The 22,497-nt window shown below is 44.6% G+C and overlaps 1 protein-coding gene across 4 annotated transcripts in view; it reads right to left on the reverse strand.

Moving 5' to 3' along the window:
* Nucleotides 1-22,497, reverse strand: part of LOC146812806 (alpha-2-macroglobulin-like protein 1) — a 468,691-nt gene that overhangs the window by 128,512 nt on the left and 317,682 nt on the right. For all 4 annotated transcript variants that reach the window (XM_085619916.1, XM_085619915.1, XM_085619914.1 and 1 more), the window contains exons 25-28: nt 21,636-21,717; nt 19,939-20,095; nt 7,516-7,590; nt 6,520-6,685 (exon numbers count right to left, since the gene is read on the reverse strand). In XM_085619916.1, the coding sequence (XP_085476042.1) occupies nt 6,520-6,685; nt 7,516-7,590; nt 19,939-20,095; nt 21,636-21,717 (480 nt within the window). The remainder of the gene's footprint in view (nt 1-6,519; nt 6,686-7,515; nt 7,591-19,938; nt 20,096-21,635; nt 21,718-22,497) is intronic.

Below are 22,497 nucleotides of genomic sequence, written 5' to 3' on the forward strand. Positions count from 1 at the left end.
ACGCTTATCTCCAAAGCGATAAAATTCAGAGCGCAAGCTGCCAATTGTGCGATAATCGCACAAGGTTTGGCGAAAGCTTGCTGATAGGACAAGACATACTTAGCCATGATATCCACCTTACATTGGATATCATGGCTAAGTCAGTTTTGAAGCAGGCTTAAGGAAAGTAGCGATAACAGAGGTTATCGCTACTTTGCTTGTCGCTCTGCAGGTTAGCGTGCCCATTGATAATTGGAGCAATGTCGCTTAGCGACATTTCTCCAGTTATGTCAGTGCAGGAACGCAAACTTTGCGTCTCATTAGAGATGCAAAGATGGGGGTTGGGGGAAAGGGCGATAATGCAAGGATTCACGCGATAGCGTGGCCTTGCTGATTAGGCGATTAAATTAGAGCCGCTTTCCGTCCAAAAATGGACGCTAAAGCGGCGATAATTTTATCTCCTGGGCTTGATGATATGCCCCCATGTACTTACCTAAAAGAGGTGTGCCTTCTCTTGGCGCTGGCAGGTCTGAGAACTACACTCTGGTGGCACAAGGGTCAAACTGATAAGCAGACCTCACTTTACCACACTATAATTATGTGGTAATACCTGAAATAAATATGGAAGAGGAACCCCCATGAAAGGAGTGGCTCATAGACACTCTGGGTCTGAGGGCTCAAAGGACAATTACAGGTTTCAGTTCCTCCAGGTCCACTCAGCCTTCCATCATACTGAGGTTGATAAAGTAAGTACCGAGTTCATTCACAATAATGGTTGATGATAAATTACCACGGGGTGAGTGTCTGATTTACAAATACCATTATTAAGTCCGTTTTTAGTCTGGAATATTGTATACTCATTATCGAGTTACAAGAATATCGCTACCAAAATATCGAGGGGCAAAATATTGAGGAGGCAAGTGCATAGAGGTAAGTATAGATTTACTTTTCCTAAAACCACATATACGTACCTTGAAGTTATATATTATCAAGGTACATATATGTGGCATGAAGTATAGAAAATCTATAATTACCTATATACCTGTTGACATTGGTGCCCAATATTTTTTTTTCACAATATCCTTGGCACTCAATATTCAGTACACAGTAAGGAGTACAGGTACTGAAGACGTACTGCTGTCAAGTAAGTGCTGGTGTGTGACTGGAGAAGTCTTTATGACAATACTGATGGGAAAACAGGAAAAGCCATTATTTGGATTCCTCTACTTTGTCCTGTAGCCCTCCTCCAATAAACATGAAGAAGGTGAGGGATGAGGAAAGGATGAAGAGACAAACTCTGCCTTATAGAACAAAGGGCCAGATGTGCAACACATTTTATCAGTCACAAAAGGCCATTGGGCCGTTTGCGACCGGTAACATGCATTTTCAAATGTACCAACACTATTTTACAAGTCGGTCACCTATTACTGACTAGCAAAATAAGGTTTGTGAGCCACTGTAAGGAAGGGGCATGCCAAGGGCATTCCTTCCTAATAGCGAGTTAAACTGGTATGTAGGAATGTTTTGCGACAGTAAAAGCAGTCGCAAAACATTTGCAGTTTACCACCAATTTCAAATTGGTGATAAGCAATTGGCAAATGGGAAGGGGTTCCCAAGGGGCACCTTTGTGAATGGGAGTGTCAACATTTTTTCAGAGCAGGCAGTAGTTCCAAGGAAAAATAAAAACTTTTCATTTTTATTTTTAAAAAAGCATCCCATTTTCCTTTATTTTAAAAGCGGTCACAGACATGGTTGTCTGCTGACCCCAGTAGGGCACCATTCCTGTGAGTGCCGGCGATTCCTAATGGATCGCAAATTGTGACCTGCTTCATGAATATTAATGAGGCAGGTCCCTTGCGACCCATTTGGGAATTACAAACAATGTGTCGGACCCTGTTGTACATCAGGTTTTTCTTCTCGCAATTTGCGAGTCACTAAAAATCAAAATTTGCGAGTCGCAAACCTTGATGATGATTCATCTGGCCCAAAATGCTTCTTCTCTGGACTCACAGAAAGAAATCCTTTAAATTGCCTTCATCAGGCCCCCTCCTACTATAGGATTTGGATGCCACCTTGAGTGCGTGTGTCAAGGGTAAGGTGCTACTAGCTCACCTGACTAAGCGGGTAACCATCACAACTGATTTTCCATACATTTTGTATAGCCACATTTACATTGACAATGTATGCATGTGGCACTTAATTCAAGAAGTGCGTGTAGAATGTATTAACCATTATTCTTGTAACACTTGTCTCTTTTCAGAGACGATGATGAACAGCTGACCTCTTGATTGGATCATGAACCCACTAACTGATCGCATCCTTTCTAACCACTAACTAGATTTGGTACGTGTGGTTAACTCACCTTTTCTTTTGCACTTCCATGTGTTCCTGAAGAAAGCCACGTCACCTCTACGGAGGGCTTTACGGCTAAAACATGTTGACCAGTTAGAGACCATGACAGGTTGAATCCTCCTGCCATATTTCCCCCATGTTTTAATCCTGACCCCTGGATGTCCCATTAAAGCTTGTTCTGACATACCAGGTAGTTAGTTTTAACCTCACTTGCACTTTCCCATCCACACTCCCTCCACCCCCGGCACAGCTGAAGGTTTTAGAATTCCTCTTTACCACATTGACAAAACATCCCTGAGCTCCTTCCTCTCAGAGAGGGGGTTGTAGCCTGCACTGCGACTAGGTTCACAGTACGAGGAGGTTACCCAATGATGAAGCATGCCACCCACGGGTGGTTGAAGGAAACCGTCCTTTAAAAGGGATTCCCCCACACTCCTCTTTTCTCACTCTAGACCCAGGGGTGCTTTTTTGTGTTGCTATATTTGATAAGAGGGGAGTCGCTCCTGATGATTGGTAAACCTCCTTAGGCCTCTTTTGTGTGTATTTGATTTATGGGGTTTAAACATCCCAATCATTGATATCTGACTTTAACAAGTATTTAAAGTTACTAAGGGGTGCACTGAGTATTAAGCCTTATCGGAAGGTTTGGAGAGGCAAATACACTTTTGCCCAACACATCTTTTGAAATTGTTAGCACTTCAGCTTTGACCAATGGTGTGTGTATAAGAGCAAGACAGTGCTTAATTTGAGCCTGTGGTTTCTGGTGCTTGTTACAGGCTTTTAATTGTCAGCACCACGACTGATGACAGTCTGCCACATGGTGGTGCTGTTTGCCTAATTTATAGATGAGCACAACAACAGTTTATATTAATTGAATATGCATTAAAATGACCAATACCTGCAACCCAAGCCATTCTTATAGCTTTGGGGGCCAGAAATAGTCAGAATTGTCAAGCATGTAGGGAGTGTCAGTGGCAGCACTGGGAGGGGCAATGGGTGGGGCAAGCTGTTGTGGTGTCCTGACTAGGGCTCTGGGACTTATGTTTTCTACAAATTAAGCCCTGGCAAGACAAAATCTGTTTTTGAAAGACCGGTATACAGATTCAACACACAATTCTACAACTCTAAGTGTGTTGTTTGAGAGAATGTGCTTGCTTGGTGCTGAGCTGGAAGACTAAACCCACAAGCTCTTCAAGGAAAGAAACATACCTCCACACTTAAGAAGGTCAATCCAGTACTTTTTAGGTCATTCAAGAAAGATTCAAACTCATTATAAGTGCAGTAACTACAAAGGAAATTATTTGGGGAGCATTAGGAGCAGAGGTGAAAAAAGGCTAGTCAAATAAATAACAGAAACCCTTACTATGCACAGGATGGCTACGAGGTACACATCAGTTAGTACGACCATCCTTTGCTGACGACATGGCAGGAATCTACATGAGATGTGAGGGTTCTACCGACAATCAAGGCAGTTAATCAGATCAAATGGATCGAATTTGTCAGTCTTCCTCCTGACTCAGGAATGAAATCAACTAAGTGGCCACATTGCTGAATAGGAGGCAGGTGTGTCATTGGCAGTACAGTTCCTCTTGTTGAAAAGGGTAAATATTCAGTTCCTGAAGAAGATTGAGGAATCAGCTTTCACTCGAGATTCTGGATTAGTGCTTAATTTGTGCCGGTGGCTTCCGGTGCTTGGCACAGCAATTCATTGTCAACACTGGCGCTTGTGACAGTCTTCCACAAGGAGGCACAGTCTGGTTAATTTAGAGATGACCACAACAACAGTTAATTATTAATTCAATATACATTAAAATGACTATTACCTGCTGCCCAAGCCATTCTTATAGCTTTGGGACCTGAAATTGTCACAGTTGTAGGAGTGTGATGGTTAGTAGTTGTGTTGTTACTATCTTTGGCAGCGCTGGCAGGGACAATGTGTTGTGCACGCTGCCGTGGCCTTCTGATAAGAGCCCTGGCACATATTTTGTTTTACAAATTAAGCACTGTTCTGGATGGTTTTGCATTTGAAGATTCTAAACCTTGATAAACTGTAAGGGTGTTACTACTATCAGACAAGTCATAATTCAATCCCTGTGCACTTGCCTGTTCACACAAGGATTCGAATTTTGCTCGGAGCCTCTAATCACGGCCATAGTGGCTTTGCATGTACAGTTTTACCACCCCGTTTTGAGTTTTGCCTGGAGGAATGTGGAAAAACATGTGGCTGTTATTTTACCACACTTAAGAACCACACATTTTTCCCATTACCAACGAGCAAAAGCTTGGATGGGTAGGAAATAAGCGCTAAAATGTCTCCAGGATATTTTTGTGAGATAAAAGTCCAAGCGCAGGGATGATTGTGTTTGTGCAGGAAGTGGCACCTTCCTGCACAAAAGAATTATTAATGGTGTTTTGCTCCTTCTATGTGTGCTGCAGAAAGAAATACCAAAAAATGAGAAATAAAAATATATCTCATTGTTGCGCCACTCTAACACCTCTTTTTCAAATGCGCCTTGGTGCTGCCTCAGATTTATAGATCCTTGTAAATCGGGGGCAGCATCAAAAAGCCAGGGGTGCTGAGTGGGAACGGCCACAGGAACACCCATTGCACGCCCCTTTGCTGCAGAAAACTTCAGCGATGAGTGCCATTTACAAGGTGGCCTAGCACTGCCTTGTTAATATGGAACAGGGTATTTAACCGCCGGAGTGTCGGAAAACGTGACGCTCCGGTGGCACAATGCCTTGTAAATATGCCCCTAGGAATCTTGGGCTGATAGAGAGAGAATCATGGCTGTGGTTCGCCCATTTGCAGCCTTATCTTCAAGATGGGTAATTGATGCTAATAAGTAATTGAGGGCATACCTGCATCAAGGTCATCCTACCCACTCTTGCCAGGTACTGCAGCTACTCCAGGTAGGCGTACTCAAATTTATTTCAGTTTGGACAGTTTCTATGAAATCCCACAATTTTGAACAAAGAATGATCAGCTTCATGCCACAGCCTAATTTAGTAAGTAGGGCTCCTGCAATGACAGGGAGGGAGGTACTGACTCCACTTGGCCCCACTGTGACCCACCTGACCTATCTGGGAATCTCTGCGGGGCTGTTTCAATGAAAGTGCTCCTGGAGATGTGATGAGAGCACGTATGGCAACATTGTGCACTGCCCACCCACACATGATATATTTGAAGGCTGATTAGCATTTTTTTGTTTTTCAAACACAAATCTCAAAGTGGGGTTTCTTTCTGAAAAATAAACAGAAGGCCCACCTGACCCCCTGCTGCCCTGACACTGTTGCAGCAAGTGGGTGGGCATTGTTGCTGTCTTTCTGTCAAAAAACTAAGTGCTCCAGGGTGTTCCTGGACAGGAAACAGAGTCTGAAGGGCAGGTCCTTTCGACATCTTCAAGCCGGTGGTTCAGAGACAGCTGGCCCCCTATCAAGATGCTTTCTACGAATATGCCACGTTAGTCCGCATGCGTTTACAATGCATGCCATTACAATGCGGTTGTTACAACGACCGCGTTGTTACCTCGTATACCTGTACAACATAAGTCAGAACAATGACTTGATGTAGGGGGGGCACTGGATGTTGTTATAGTATAATTTACTATTCCAACTCCAGTCTGTGCAACAGTAGGGAAGGTGTTGGATTTTAAATCCAACACCTTCTGCCCCCTAACGCAAGTCGTTGTTCTGACTTGCGTTGTGAGGGTATGAGATGTAACAACACAGTTGTTGTAACAACTGCGTTGTAATGACATGCGTTGTCTCGCATGCGTGGTAAACAATGTTTACCATTTTCTACAGCAGTGCCTAGTGAGGATCCACCATGGGAAACTATGCAGTGATTCAATTTCAAACCGAGTCAGGGAAACTGAAAGGTGGGGATACAATTTTTGGTTGTCCAACAGTTCCTTTCTTTACCGGTGCCTTATGAAGTGTGAGCAACACAGTAGTGTGTGGGCCAATCACAACCGCCTTGCTACGACTCCAAGAGGGAGCCTTTGCACTAGAGTAGAAACACTTGCAAGATGTGCTCCTACACCAGAGGTGTGAAGAGATTTCTAGAACAGGAGAGTTATCCCCCTGGCTTGTCTTTGCAGAGGAAAGAGAGAGTGGGTTGTGTGCAGAGCAGAATGCTCCTGGGGTAGTAAGTGCTAGCAAAGGTAAGATTGAAGGGACAAGTACCAGATTTAATAGCCCGTTCCTCGAGTTCTTCGGCAAGGTTATTCCGGGTTTTGCAGTCGCCAGCCAGAGTGAAGGTGTAGAAGAGAAGTGCCAGGGTGTAGGTGCTGGCACGGTCTCGGTGCAGTTTCCTCCTCAGGCACTCTAATGCTTCCTCCATCACCGGGTCCTATTAGAGGGAGAGGGAGTGTGAGGAAGGGTTCCATGTGAGGGAGGAGGGGCAGGAGGGGGGGCAAGGAAGGAAGGAAGTAAGGGGTAGGAAGAAAGAGGGACAGGGGTAGGAAAAAGAGGGAAGGGGAAGGAAGAAAGAGGGACGGGGTAGGAAGAAAGAGGGAAGGGGAAGGAAGGAAGAAGCAGAGGGAAGGAGCAACACTGAAAGAAAATGGGTGAATGAGGGTGAGATTAAAGGAGAGAGCAAGTAAAATTTGTAAGAGGTAACAGATCTCACAGGACAGTGGAGAAAGGAAAGGATCCGGGGATAAAGAAAGCAACGAAATGAGAGGGGGAGGTAAGGATGAAGAAAGAACTAAAGGGAGAGACATGAAGTGGAAATTCAGGGCAAAGTAAGACAGGAATGGATAGAGAAATGGAGGCAGCAAGAGCGAGGAGAAAGGTGAGAGGAAAGATGGTGGTAGGAGGAGACAAAATCAAGAAGGAAGCGGTAGGAAAGAAAGGCAGAAGTAGAGGAAGATAATGGGAAGAGGATGGAAAGAAGGATGGAAGCATAGGAATGAGGAAGTAGAGGTAGCAAGAGAAGAAAGGAAGTGATGGGAGAACAGACAGCTAAAACATGAAAGAGATAGGTGTGTTTGAGAGAGAGTACGTGGGAGAGAGCAAACAGGGAGACACAAAAATGCAGTTTGCAGAGGGGACAAGTCAAAAAAGGGAATAGAGAGTCAAATGTAAAGGGGATAAGGAGCAGAGTGGGAGAAGAGAGATAAGGCACAGAAGCTAGTCATAATGTATGCACTTTTGTGTGCAGCAGCTCATTATACTCACCTGCGGCGGCCATCCAACTTCTAGGAGAGCAGAGGTGATGTAGGCTGAGAGAGAGACATCATCATCAGCACTACCCTGTGAAACAGAGAGAGGGACACAGGATGGGTGAGTCAGTGCCGGCTTCATTCAAGGGAAATTACCTGTGACCCGGGAGAAGGAGGAATACCACTGCAAAAGGTGTATGTGCTCCTGTGGATTGATCATAGAGAGAAATACCACTGCAAAAGGTGTATGCGCTGATGCGGACTGATCATAGAGTGAAATACCACTGCAGAAGGTGTATGTGTTGCTGTGGACTGGTCATAGAGTAGAATACCACTGCAGAAGGTGCATGTGCTCCTGTGGATTGGTCATAGAGTAGAATACCACTGCAGAAGGTGCATGTGCTCCTGTGGATTGGCCATAGAGTGGAATACCACGGCAGAAGGTCAATGTACTGATGTGGATTGGTCATAGAGTGGAATACCACTGCAGAAGGTGTATGTGCTGATGTGTATTGGTCATAGAGTAGAATACCACTGCAGAAGGTGTATGTGCTGATGTGTATTGGTCATAGAGGGGTATACCACTGCAGAAGCTGTATGTGCTCCTGTGGATTGGTCATAGAGTAGAATACCACTGCAGAAGGTGTATGTGCTCCTGTGGATTGGCCATAGAGTGGAATACCACTACAGAAGGTGTATGTGCTGATGTGTATTGGTCATAGAGGGTATACCACTGCAGAAGGTGTATGTGCTCCTGTGGATTGGTCATAGAGTAGAATACCACTGCAGAAGGTGTATGTGCTGATGTGTATTGGTCATAGAGGGGTATACCACTGCAGAAGGTGTATGTGCTCCTGTGGATTGGTCATAGAGTACAATACCACTGCAGAAGGTGTACGTGCTCCTGTGGATTGGTCATAGAGGGGTACACCACTGCAGAAGGTGTATGTGCTGATGTGTATTGGTAATAGAGGGTATACCACTGCAGAAGGTGTATGTGCTCCTGTGGATTGGTCATAGAGTAGAATACCACTGCAGAAGGTGTATGTGCTGATGTGTATTGGTCATAGAGGGGTATACCACTGCAGAAGGTGTATGTGCTCCTGTGGATTGGTCATAGAGTAGAATACCACTGCAGAAGGTGTACGTGCTGATGTGTATTGGTCATAGAGGGGTACACCACTGCAGAAGGTGTATGTGCTACTGTGGATTGGTCATAGAGCGGACTACCGCTGCAGAAGGAGTATGCGTTGATGTGGATTGCTCAAAGAGTGGAATACTACTGCAGAAGGTGTATTGTAGGAAGCTGGCTCGGTATACACTATACAAAAATGAGGTATGTAAATGTAAATGTAGTTGAGCTTATATAGCGCACAGCTACCCGCTGTGGGTTTCCCGGCGCTTGCTTAGGGAACCCGTCCTGGTATTCCCCTGTGAGATAGCAGGGTATCCACAAGGTGAAAGTCAGGCATCCCACCGCGAGGGGCCGTTGTGGAGATTAAGCAAGCTATTGCCCAGAGTCGCAGAGTGTGAACCCGTGAGTCGAGGAGGCACCGGGGTGAGAATTATCGAGTCCGTGGAATTTTTAGCCCAAGACCCGCCGAGGCGGGGTATTGAACCCTGGTCCAGGACCGATCTCAGCTTCCGGGTCTGCTGCCTCTAACCCCTGAGCCACACTTCTCCTAGTGTGCACAGAGTCCAGTGGAACCCCAAAGGAATGCAGAGGTAAAAGTAAATAGCACCTTCCTCTCTATTTGTGGTAGTGTGGACGAGCAGCACGGTTTTATCAGAGGGTAGTGTTAAGCATTTGTTGTACCCACTCAATCAGCAAATGATGTCACACACTCAAAGACTGAACTCAGACCAATTTTGTTTGTATAAAAATATTATTAAGTTATTTTATTTCTAGAACCAAGCCAAGCCTGGCAAAAGTAACTGAAATAAATGCTTTGCAAAATCTTATGCAGTGTTTTACAATTGAATGCAGGTTCAAATGCAATTGATTGATATACAGGTAAGTTTAAAATGTCGAAATTACTTTTCAGATTACTTTTTAAGTTAGTTTTTCAACTCAGTGTGATATGCCTAGATATCACACTGGGACATTTCCTAGATAAAAGGTAAGTAAAATCAGTTTTGCACATTTGTAGTTTTTCAGGTGTTCATACAATTCAACTCCACACTTAAAAATGTATTCAAGGGAAAGCAGTCAATGTATTCCTATGGAAAGAAATGAAGTTATTGGTTAACAGTTAAGTACTCGGTCTTTGGGGTTGAGTTTCTGGGGTTAAAACAGGGGATCCCCCAGGGTCAAGGATGCACTCTCAAAGCACCCTCAGCGGCACTAGGGTGGCTCGGTGCAGAGTGCTGAGGCCCAATGTTATCCAATCAGGGATAGGAGGCCTCCGGTTGGTGGCTGCTCATGGTCAGGCCACAGGGTTGTGGGAGCCAAGCTCCTAGTGTTAGGCTCAGGTCAAAGGGGGATCCGAGTTAGCACCCAAAGTGCGCCCACAGCAGTGCAGGGGCGGCTGGGTGCAGGGTGCTGTTTTGGCATCGGGTGCACTATTGATTTCAATTGGAGTTCTCCGGTTTCAACAAAGACTGCAGGCTCGGGGACGAAGATCTTCTGGAGGTGACCACTGGTTGGAGAGGTAAGTTGGGATGCCTGGGGATGCTGGGACACCGTCGGTTGGGCCACGCACGGCTGTGGGACTTCGGGTGCAGGGGTGTCTTTAGGCATTGGGATTTCTTACCAGCTCCGGTTTCGGTCGGGGGATCCTCCAAAAAGAGACTGCAGGTGTCGTGGAGAGGGTTGAAGCAGGTCAGAGATCACCAAATCTCAGGTCAGGATCACTGGGGAGACCTCCTCATGGTGTTCGGCCACTCAAACTCAGGCCATGGGCGTCGGGTGCAGAGAGGTGCAGGAGAGGTGCAGACTCGCGGATTTGGCCTGGGCCAGAGTCTGTGGGTGAAAAAATCTGGTGTTCACGGGAGACGCAGTCTTTGAGTTGGAGGGCAGGGCAGGTCCTTCAGATTCTTGAGGCTGCTGGCTGCAGGACACACCGGGATTTCGCTTCTGCAGGTTCGAGATGGGGACAGGCCAGTGAGGCTGTGAGCGTCCTCCTCTTCTTAGCTTTGGCAGGACTTCTTCGGTTCATCTTCTTCTTTTGTTCTTAGTCGGTTCTTGTCTCAGGAGGCAAGGTTCAGGGGTGCCCCTAAATACTAGATTTAGGTGTGTTTCAGGTAAGTAAAGGTTGGTGCCAATGGGTCCCTTCCTTGTGGTGGGTGCACCCCCTACTATGCCACTCTCTAGTGGTATGAGGGCATATGCCTCACTCTGGTTGACTGAGTCCCCCCATCTGCAAGATGGCGGGGATTGAGAGTTGTGCTTCACTTCGCCTCCCCCACCTGAGCGGTGGGGCTGGCAAAGGTAGCCACACCTCCCTTCCTCACTTGGTTTTCCCACCAATTCTCCCGCCCAAAGTGGTGGTCAGAACCGATGGGGGCCAGTTGCTGGAATCAGCAAAAGGCCTGTGGTAGCTCACAAATGCAGCATGCCTTTGAAGCTTCCCCTTCGTGGACCCTGCCCATCCTGGGGGAGGAGGCTTGGCACCTCGTCCCAGGATGTGCATTGTTTCAGACTTACGAGAGCAGCAGGCTCTGGACCAAGGGGTCCAAAAACATTTCTGTTGGTGGCAGCTGGGGAGCAGCCACTCAGCTTGGACACTAGTGTTAGGTTGTTTTTCAGGGGGCATCTTTAAGATGCCCTCTGTGTGCATTTTTCATTGAATACCACACTGGCATCAGTGTGGGTTTAATGTGCTGAGAAGTTTGATACCAAGTTTCCCAGGTTTCAGTAAAACCATTATGGTACTGTGGAGTTCGTAATGACAAACTCCCAGCACCATATATTTTTAATGGCATTACTGCACGTAAAATGTCTAAGCATTGGCTTACACACTGTAGAGGTACAGAGCTCATGCACCTGTACCCTCACCACTGGTATGGTGCACCCAGCTAGAGGGGTGACTGATCTATGCCAGGGCAGTGGGTTGTAGGCATGGCACACAGGGATGTGTGCCATGTCGACTCTTCACTTAGTTCTGCATCAAAACACGCAGCCTGCAATGGCAGCGTGTGTGTGTGTAAAGGTACAGGGCCATCTAAGGGTGGCACAATACGTGCTGCAGCCCTTAGAGGCCTTCCCTGGCCTCAGTGCCCTTTATACCTGTGGTACCATTTAACAAGGGGCTGATCTGTGGCCAGAGAGTGCAAAATGGGTTTTGTTTTCAAGGCAGTTTTAGGGAAAGAACATACATAGGCCCCTTGGTACCTGTTTGGCAGGAACCCAGAGCACACTCAATCTAAGTACAGCAGCAGTTTAGCAAAAAGTGAGGGCAACCATGCAAAAAGAGGGCACTTTCTTAAATGTATGTGCTGATGTGAATTGGTTAAAGAGTGGAATACCACTGCAGAAGGTGCATGTGATGGTGTGGATTGGTCATTGAGGGGTATACCACTGCAGAAGGTGTGTGTGCTGCTGTGGATTGGTCATAGAGGGGTATACCACTGCAGAAGGTGTATGTGCTGCTGTGGATTGGTCATAGAGTGGAATACCGCTGCAGAAGGTGGTTGTACATATGCAGTAACATTGCCAAAGGTATATATGCTGCTGTGGGTTACTTACAGACCGCAAAAACACTGCAGAAGGTGGTTGTGCGGCTGCCAGTGTGTACGTTATCCATAACATAACAGACAGCTGATGTGCTCCTGTGGTTAGTTACATAGTGGAATAATATGCAGAAGGTGGATGTGCAATAGATAGGATAATATAGTAGATTGTAGATGTGCTGCTGTGGACTGCCCATAGAATGGAATAACACTGCAGAAAGTGGGTGCACTGCTGTGCATAGTGTACAGATAGCTCAAAATAGCGGGCAATAGATGTGCTGCTAGGGTTTGACCTTCGAGAAAAAAAACAAGGTGAATGTGCCTCTATGCATTGTGTACGGGTGGAACAACATTGCAGAACGTAGATAAGCTGCTGAGGATTGATCACGGAGTGAAATAAGAATATATTACATTACAACCTAAACAATTACAACACATGCTTTTACAATGCGGTTTTTACATCGTAGCTACCATTACATCGCATGATTTTACAACGCATTTTTAAAAACTACCATTACAACACATTCCATTACAATGCATACCATTATGACGCATACCATTACAATGCATAATACTTTTAGGGCCATAGTGGGGTAAGTGCTGGATAGTGTAGGGGTTAAAATGACTATTGCCACTCCAGTGAGTGCATCTGTAGGGAAAGTGTTGGATAGTTTAGGGGTAAAAATACTTTTCCCATCTACCCCAAAACCCATACCCACCCTAAAACATAAAAATCTCTATTACTTAACTCATAATGCTTTGTAATGGCATGTGTTGACATGGTATGCGATGTAAAGTAGTTGCGTTGTAACAGCTGCGTTGTAAAAGCAGTGCGATGTAATGACTGCGTTGTAATGGATGTTTCCCGTGAAATAACAATGCAGAAGGTGGATATCCTTTTTAGGTCTTGCCTAGCAACGCAGTGCGAAAGCGCTGCCATCGCTTTGCGAGGCATGCAGTATACACTATAGCTGGGGGAAGCTCCGCCCACTTTCCATCTATAAGTTTCATTGGCTTCCATTATAAATTGAGCATTCTGATTGGTTTTTAGCTTCTTAGTCCCGCCTCCTGACGGCCATTTCGTCATTATTATTCTTCCGAGGCTATCATCCCCTTTACTGTAAAAACCGTTTTGTTCCCCTGCCTCTAACCCTTCCCTCCCGCAGTCCGTAATTTTTTTTCACCACAACCACCCGCCCACCCCCTCCCATTTGTGCCTTCTTTAATGCCCACACTTCTGTTTCAAATGCAACAGGGCTCGCGTAAATACGAGTCCCGTTGCATTTTCAGTGCTTGTTTGTTTTCTGATTGGCGGCCCAAATTGCACTCTTTGTTTCACATGCGCGCGATGCCTGACATCGTACGCATGTGTGACAAATCAGTGCCGTTTTTTCCCATTTGACTGTGGGAGGCAGAGACAGCACTAGCAGCGGCCGGGAAAATGCTCATTATCGTCTCCCAGCATTTTTCCGGGCGTTGCTTGTGCTGTCTCTGCCTCCCACAGTCAATTGGAAAAAAACTGCACTGATTTGCCATTGGACAATGGAGATTCCATAGAAGCAGCCAGAGGAGGACGTCAGGAGAACCGACTGGATGCCTCAGCAGGTGACTTCCAGGGCGCCAGCACCAGAGCGGGAGGAGACGCGGAGGCTTCATCAGGGAGAGGCACTTGGTACAACTCTACCCTGGCTGTCGAAGACAGTCGTAGCCTCAGCCTATGAAGACAGGATTTGTAGCTAATGTTTATTACGCGATAACAGTCAAACATGCAATATAAGGGTTTTTTACTGTTTGTGTGAATTCACAATTCATAACTTGTGTGCTGCAATGAAAAATCTCATAATACTCTGCGTTGTGGGAATTGAATTGAAATGCTTCAGGGCGATTTTAAATAGGGTTATGCATAGCATTAGGACTGAACTGCAGGTGAACTGTGTGATGCCAATCAATTATTTATGCTGATGCGACACAAAACATTGACTGAGATAAAACAACTTCTTCACGAGAAGAAGGCTGCTGCATAAGGAAAGCTTTGCAGGCTAATTCTGAAACCGCATTCGATTCCTAAAACATCGAGTCATGTTAAAATATTTTCATGAACAATACCATACCCTTCATAAATTCGAAACTATTCACTGTTAAATTAAACCATACACATTTGATGGAGGCGTGCACAAGTAATCCACAATTTACAACACAGTGAAATATTAAATGTAAATGTAGCACCGGTGGCACAAGACACATAAGTGAGGAACTCAAATGAGTCAAAATCAATGTTCTTTACTTTAATTCTAATGTGCATTTATATGTAATGTACATTTATCGTGACATTCCTTTACTTTATGCGTTTGTAAGTTAAACACTACTTAACAAACTGACAGGATCATGTTAAGTACTGCCTCTTAATAGCTGCATGATGTTCATAAATGTGATTTTGGCGGTAAAAACTAATTCTGAACTTGAACCCGTAGATTTGCACACTTGCACCGCCACTGTCTAAGAATTCTAGGAATTCACAAACATCCAACCTGTGACTGTCGTAATCTAGAAGCGTACGACAGTCACAGGTTGAGAGGACTAATCCTGGATAATCATTTTGAATTACTTACTGGTTCTATGTGAAGATGGTTTTTGATCCTGAAATGGGCCCAGGATAACAGGTGGACTTGAAAAAATGTTGACTTGCATGCGATGCATTGACCTTAATACATCACATTTGGCACTGCTCTGAGATAAAAGTGATAGTTTTTAAACAAGACCGATTAGTGAACTAAAAAGGCAAGTGAGCGGTCATGTAAACCTGCACGTGGTGCTCAGATTAACATAAAGCAACATTATTGTCTATTAAATGAAATACAATCGGAATTGTTCGACTTCAATACACGATGGGTGATGTTTGCATGCTTGACATGTTGACGGTAATGCAACGCAGTTTGACCGCTGCTTGCCCCTCCCCCCGATGGCCCCTGGCTTGGCCCATTGACCTCCTGGCCCCCGTGGCACCGAGGCCTTCTGGCATCGAGGCGCTTTGGTCTGTGATCTGGGGGAGGGGAGTTGGTGAACTGTCACATGCTGCTGAGCAGGACGCAGGGGGCACCGACAATCTTCAGTTACGGAAACTGCAATGGAAGCTGCAGTTGAAGCAGGTACTGCCCCCGGTGGGTGCTGGCAAGCTGCAGCACAGCTGTCAAGGTTTCATACTGCTATGTGTGACATTTTCATAATTCCGGTGTAGTTATGAGTGACATTCAACGACTATGAGTGACATTTTCTCGCAAGCATAATGAAACCTATGAATATTAGAAGACGCATGCAATTTCGTTTACAGTCCTATTTAGAATCACAAACGGGCCTTTGCAGACTATTAAAACAGCAACAAATAGTGTTTTTCTCTTGGGAAGGTGGCAGCCCTACTGGCAGATGTGCATAGCCCTGCACTTGTGAGTGTGCACCCATGCCAGGCCAGATCCACTGTACATTGTGCGAGGTGAGGGTAGGCTTACTCGCAAGTTGTTGACGCATTCCAGTGATAACAATCTATTTAATAAACCACCATCGGGCTCACACATGTGAAATGTCTGGTGTGAGGAGTTTCTGGCGCCCATGAACAAGGGCAGAGCACAGCAAATTGCATCCTTTGCAACACCAGCAGTGCTGCTCCCCTTCAGACGCACAGACAGCGACGAGTCGGGCTGCAGCTGAACTCGGCTGCTAAAATGATCAGCCTTAAAGCACAGATTTGCAGACGTGGGCTCAATAACACACAGAGCTGAGCAGAGCACAGCACCAGCAGTGACACTGCATGTGTGAGTACTGTACACAGTCTGTCACGGGTGCGGCTGCACTGTAGTCAGTGTGGCCTGGGGTGCCTGGAGAATTTAACATATTTAAGGCTAGAAGCGCCCTCTGCGAGATCATCACCTGGAGCCGCTGACCTCCCGGGCCAAGGGCTCTTCTCAAGCGCAGTGCACTTCCTGTTCAGTCCGTCCCAGTCTGAGTCGCCCTGCCACTGGCCGTGCATGTCACCGAGCCGGCTGCAAGCCATGGCTCTCTGCCCCAGCCCTGCCTCAAAAGCAGTCACTCGGAGGCCACGCTGCTGGACCTGGCGGTCACCGTCACTTTTTTCTATGAACTGTTTAGAGGTGCACAGGGCTTTAAGTGGGATGAAAAAACTGTGGAGGGTCGTCACTCAAAGGGGCATGGCCAATGTAATTAAGGGCATGGTTTAAAAAACATAAGCTAAAAATATGCGCTTAGCATAGTGTGCCGCCCGACTTGTATTTTGCTGTTTCTGTCATTGCATCCAGACATATGATACAACAAGTAACATCATACCTACAACAGTCAGGACTATTGGCTTTGTCAATGGTTGTTAGTTGCATAAGATAATCAAGCAGCAACTATGGCTAAATTATAATATTGAAAAAGCTTCCACTTAAAGCCCTGGTGACACCACAACAATGTTGCTGCTTCTCAGTTTCGAAAAGTGAAGTGGCAATTTCAAGTGTGCGCTATTCAATAGGGCCCCGTCACTCGCATCAGCGCTCGGAGTTTTGTGTTTTAAAAAGCAGACACATGGGAGATGTACGAAGCAAGGATTTCCCTTCCCCTACAACACTCACCTGGCATGAGAAGTGAGCAGTAGGCCAATGTGCTGCATAGCTAAATGCATATAAGATCCCAAAGGCGAGACCGTTTGCATTGCAGATGCTTGTTTACATAGCGTGCCAGTGGAATAACATTGCAAAATGTAGATGTGCTGCTAAGTGTTGTTTGCAGCGTGGAATAACACTATGAAAGGTGAGTGTGCTGCTAGAAATAGCATACAGCTAGACTGATATAGATGAAGGGAAATGGTTTCAGGGGATTGGTCGTAGAGTGGAAACACACTGCTGAAAGCGGATGTGCTGCTGTACCAAGTGTACCAATACAATAGTATAGCAGAAGATAGATGCGCAGCAGTGGATTGGTAATGAAGTGGAATAACATTCCAGAAGGTGGGTGGGCTGCTATACAAGTGTTCAGATGCAACAACAAGCAGAAGGTAGATGTGATGCAGTGTGTTGGTTACAGATGGAATAACGCTGCAAAAGGTGGATGTGATACTGCACATAGTAAACACATTGAGTAACACAGCAGAATGTGGATGTGCCTATGTGGGTTGGTTACAGAGTGGAATGATCCTGAAGACGGTGGATGAACTGCTAAATATAGTGCACAAGTGGAATAACGCAACAGTCAGCTGATGACCTCCTGATGTTAGGTACATAGTTGAATAATATTGCAGAAAGTGCATGTGCTACTATACATAGCGCACAGCTGGAATGATATATCAGAAGGTAGATGTGCCTCTGTGACGATGTCGTAGAGTGGAATAATACTGCAGAAAATGGATTATGTTATGTTAAATGGATTTGTTAAGCACTCGAATACCCGAGGGTGTCTTGGCGCTGGCTACTGTGTGATGTGAAGGAATGACATATTAGGAATTAAATAAACAGGTCTTGAGAGATTTTCTAAAAGTCAGAAGATTTAATGGGATGAGGAAGCTTGTTCCAGGCAGTGGAGGCACCCAGCACGAAGCTGTGGCCACCACGCGACGCACGTCCTATGCACACCTGAAGCAGAAAAGTCTAAGGATGAAAGAATCTTATTTGCATCTCATCGCACTTACCTTACCATTTTTATACATGTGTAAATGAGAGAAACAAATGTTAAACTGAAGCTATGGCTTTGCTTCTAAGGCCATAACTAATGCTTAAACAGTGTCTCTGAATTTCAGTGTAAAAAAGTCACAAAGTACAGTTATGATTACATAACAAAACCTAAAAACTGCCGAAATTCACCACTTCTAGTTTGATAACCTAACCATAACTTGCATCTCATAAGGCACTGCTTATGACCTCACATATTACATCAGTCATGGCATGTTACATTACTAATTGTTGACATCACTGAAGACATCTCAAAATGCATTTTCATTTGAAATTCTGACCTAAACATAACTGCACAGCCTCTGTCGCTGCGATACATACAGATGTATACATCTGTATGTGGCCCCCTTTTAGCTAGTCAGCCGTGTCTGTCTGAAGGGAGGTTGAGCTAGACTAAACAGGCCAGAAGTATCAATAAAAGGGCTTGAAATGAGGATATGAAACATTGCAACTAAAACATTTACATAGGGGTATAGCATCAATTACAGTGACAACATTTACATCGCATTGTAATGTTTCTCTATGCAAATGACATTTACATCACATTTGATGTACATTGTTAAAAACATTCTATTTGTACATTCTGTGGGAGTGCTCACACTAAATAAGCAATGCATTATAAAGATATATTAAAGAAACAACACTGGCCTCTACTTTGCGATTGTTAATGCAATGTTAATCTTATATAATTTAGGGGTGACGGAACTCGTGGATTTTCACACTGTGGAATTCTGCTGAGTTACTTGAAAACTCTGTGAGATTCGACAGAGTTCTGCAAGCCAGAGTAATTGGCGTGTCTTGCGCTGATTTTTAGCACCGGCAGCTTGCTCTGCACTGTAAAATCAGTGCAAATGGCACCATGCGGCACTCCAGAAGGCGCTGCGTCTTTGCTGCCACACGAGTAGATTTTCTCTTCAAGCGGCAGCTTTCTCACCATGAAAGGTCGCGACCACCAGGGATGTCAATTGTCGCTTGCCAACTTACTGTCGGCGAGGCACGCATGAGAAAAAACTCCATCGCGTGGCTGTTGGAGGACTTTTGCCGGAACTCGTGAAGCAGAGTGCGCAAAACTCCGCGAACTTCGCCAGTGGAAAGGAATTTATCACCCGCGCCTAATATATTTTAACCTGATTCAGAAATAAACAATATTCTTTTTAACAAAAAGGTTATTTTAGAATTCTATTTTATAATTAAAATATAATTAATGTATTATGAAATAATTTAGTACACACCCTTTGCCCTTTATCACTATCACTAATCGTTCAAAAAACAGATGTTTTTTAAAAAAAGCATAATTAACGTTGTTCAAATGAAAGTAAGCTGCTAAAAAGAATTCTATTAATGAAATACAACATAATTAATCTTTTCCATTTAAATTACTGCCCACCCTTTGCACCTACATCGCATAATCAACCCATTCATAAATAGAATTTAATTTGTTAAATAAGAAAAGAATGTTACTTATAATTTGAATGTTATTTCAAGTTTATTATACTTATTGATTTCTGATTGAGTTACCACTCACCCTTTCCTCTATATCAATCAATTAAATTGCCCGTTTTTAAAGTGCACAAAATTCAAATAAATATGAAATCAATTACCCGTTGTAATATAGAATGATCATCTGATAAATATTAAATACATTTACTAAATGTAACTAAATTTTGCTAATAAAATTACTTCCCAGCCTTTGCTTCTATACTACTTTTCAAAACCTGTTCTAAAATAAACGATATTCTTAAATAATTAAGTTATAACATTAATTAGAAGCATTTAAATAATAGACATTCCTCCCTTAAATAGAATGCAAACGCATCTTTAAAAAATAATGATGGTGTAAGAATGCAACGGAAAATAAACATGAAATTATGACAATGCATTTTTAAAAATGTGATGTAAATGTAAGTCTATGCAAATAATAACCGTTGTAAAAAATGTGATGTAAATGAATAACTTTAAAAGTAGCATCTCTTGCAAGGAGCATTCTTGATGACATCTGATCTGACCTTCTTGGTGCTACTGCTGAAAGTAGCAGGCAGAAGGGAATACTGTACCTTCATGGCGGTGTGGGGAAGGCGGCTCGCATTCATGAAGCAGCCATCTTTGGACTGACGCTGCTGCAGCCACGTGACAGCAGTGTCCACTACTTCTTCATCTATGGAGATAAAGTCTTCAGCATGGAACAAAGACTTGGCCACAAACGCTGTCCACCTGGGGTCAAGAAAATAGGGAGATGGTGAGAAAAAATGATTAAAGAGAGAAATGAGAGAGTGGGCGAAGAGTGCAAGAGACACACAGAAAGATAGAGGAAAAAACCCATGAAAGAGGAGAAAAGAAGTGAATAATGGAAGAGTAGGGGCATGAAGTGGGATACAGGAAGAGTGGTGGAAAGAATGTGAGAGCCAGCGAGGGGGGGAAACGTGCATGGGAAGAGACAGAGTGAGGAAAGAAAGCAGTGAGACCAGAGAGGGACAAAGTGAAGGCAGTACTGTAAGTCCAAGGGTGGGGAGAGGTAAAGATGAAGATGGCTAGATGAGAGAGAAAGTGCTCAGGAGATAGAGAGAGAGGGGGGATACGAATACAAATGAGAACTGGTGTAGGTAGAGAATGAGCAAGAATAGGGACAGAGAAGGAGTGGAGAATGAGGGGAACAGCATAGTGTGACTCAGTGAGTACAAAGTAGGTGATGTGAGGGAGGGGAGCAATGATCACAGAGAGGGATAGGCAAGATGTGGTGGGGAGCAGGCCAAGAGAGGAGAGGCGGGAAGAGAGAGAGATGGAGAGGGTGGTGGAGATAGGTGGAAGAGAGAGATGACAAAGATAATCAAAGTGGAAGGGTAAGAGAGAAGAAAGAGCGAGGGAGAGGAAGAGACGGGAGGCAGAGATGGAGAGCTGGAGAGGGAAGGGATCTTTATGCCATTTATATGGTTTTAACACTACCGATCTATACCTGTAGAGAATTTGTTGTGACGGCCATATGGTTTTGACATGAACCCTCTCTCCAGCTGTCTGAATCTCTCTCCCTCTTCTCTATATCCTTCTCCCCTTCTCTCTCTTCCATGCCCTGTTCCACTCCCTGCATATCTCATTCTCTCCCCTCCATCTCTTTAACCCAGCTTTCTGCCTTTCTCTATTTTCCCTTGCAATCTCTCTCTCTTATATCCTCTCTCTCTTTCTCTATTCCTCTTCTCTATCTCTCCATTTGTCTCCCGCCCACCGTCTCCCTCCTGTTGCAAGTCTCATAGGGGGTGTCACAGGAGACACTGGAATGAGGATTAATAAAAGAGACTGCGAAAGAGTAAGACGAAGGATATGAACTGAGCAACAGAGTAGAGGGACTGGGTGGAGAGGAAAGTGAAAAGATGTGTAGTAGACAGACAGGTTCAGAAGGCAAAAACAGGCCTCGAATGGAAGGAGAGAAGATATATACAGGCAGTGAGACAGACAGAAACAGGATTTTAAAGAGGAGAGACATAATGAGATATATAGCTGGAAAAGAATTCAAAAGAGGAAAAAAAGAAGAATGTGAAAAAAATTAAATTAGAAAACACCAATAGCAGAGACAGGCAATGAAAATAAGCTACAACTAAGTCTTTGGAGCCCATAAAATAAACTGGACGGCATCTCTTTTTTTATTTGGTTGTGGATGACTGGTGTGCTCAAGCAGTAAAAGTCACTACTGGAAAGAGTGTAATAGTCACAGTGCCTGCTTTAGACGACGGGCTTAAAGCCAAGCCCCGCGCATGCTCACCAGGGGCTTCCAGCGTCGTCCTCGTCGCCGCATGCGCTGTAGGAGCCGTCCCAGTGTTTGTAGTTCAGCGCTTGCTGGTATCCTGCAGACGACAAGGAACACGTTTATACTCAGAAACATTATATGAGCTGTGGGGCAGCACAAGTCATCAGCCTGCTCTCGACTGCCAGGAGGCATTCTTGTATCAGGCTCTGTGTAGATCCTGCTGCAGGAGAATGCAGAAGCTTTCTGAGGTCATAAACAGGGTCACTAGAATGATATGATTCTGCCGCCACGGCCTTTTCTGCATAGTTATGGATTTGCCATTTATGCTGCATAATCCCTCATCTGCTGCATAATCTACAGGATTACACAATTGTTTTTAGCTCAAATGGATCAAAACTCACTAAAATTGTGGCTTGCATTGCCGCACAGTTGAAGGCAGTTTGCAAACTTTGACTGGCCACATTTCAGTTTCATATTACTGTATTTGGGTGTTAAACTCGTACTAATGAAGTGAAACGTTTGCTCAGACGGTATTAACATGTGTAGAAAGGACAAAATTATAAAGTAAACTATACAAAATTTGCTGCATTACGTTTCTTAATTTGCCTTTTCTTTCCACATAATTTAGTCAAGCCTGCCACATAATTTGGTCCTTCACTGCTGCATAATTCCTGTGGCCCTGGCCAAAAAAATACTTGTTGGAGTTAAGAATTCTGGGGCCAGTTGAAGGGAAACTGTTGATTTTCCACATCCTTGGTGGTATGCAGGACAAGACAATAAAAGCCTTTTAAGGCTCATAGGACAACACCAAAGTGTATGAAGTGGGATTCACATCCATAAACTTGAAAGTAAGAAATGCAGGCCCTACGATCAATCC

The sequence above is a fragment of the Triturus cristatus genome, chromosome 7 (genome assembly GCF_964204655.1).
Source record: "Triturus cristatus chromosome 7, aTriCri1.1, whole genome shotgun sequence".
NCBI classification, from domain to species: Eukaryota; Metazoa; Chordata; class Amphibia; order Caudata; family Salamandridae; genus Triturus; species Triturus cristatus.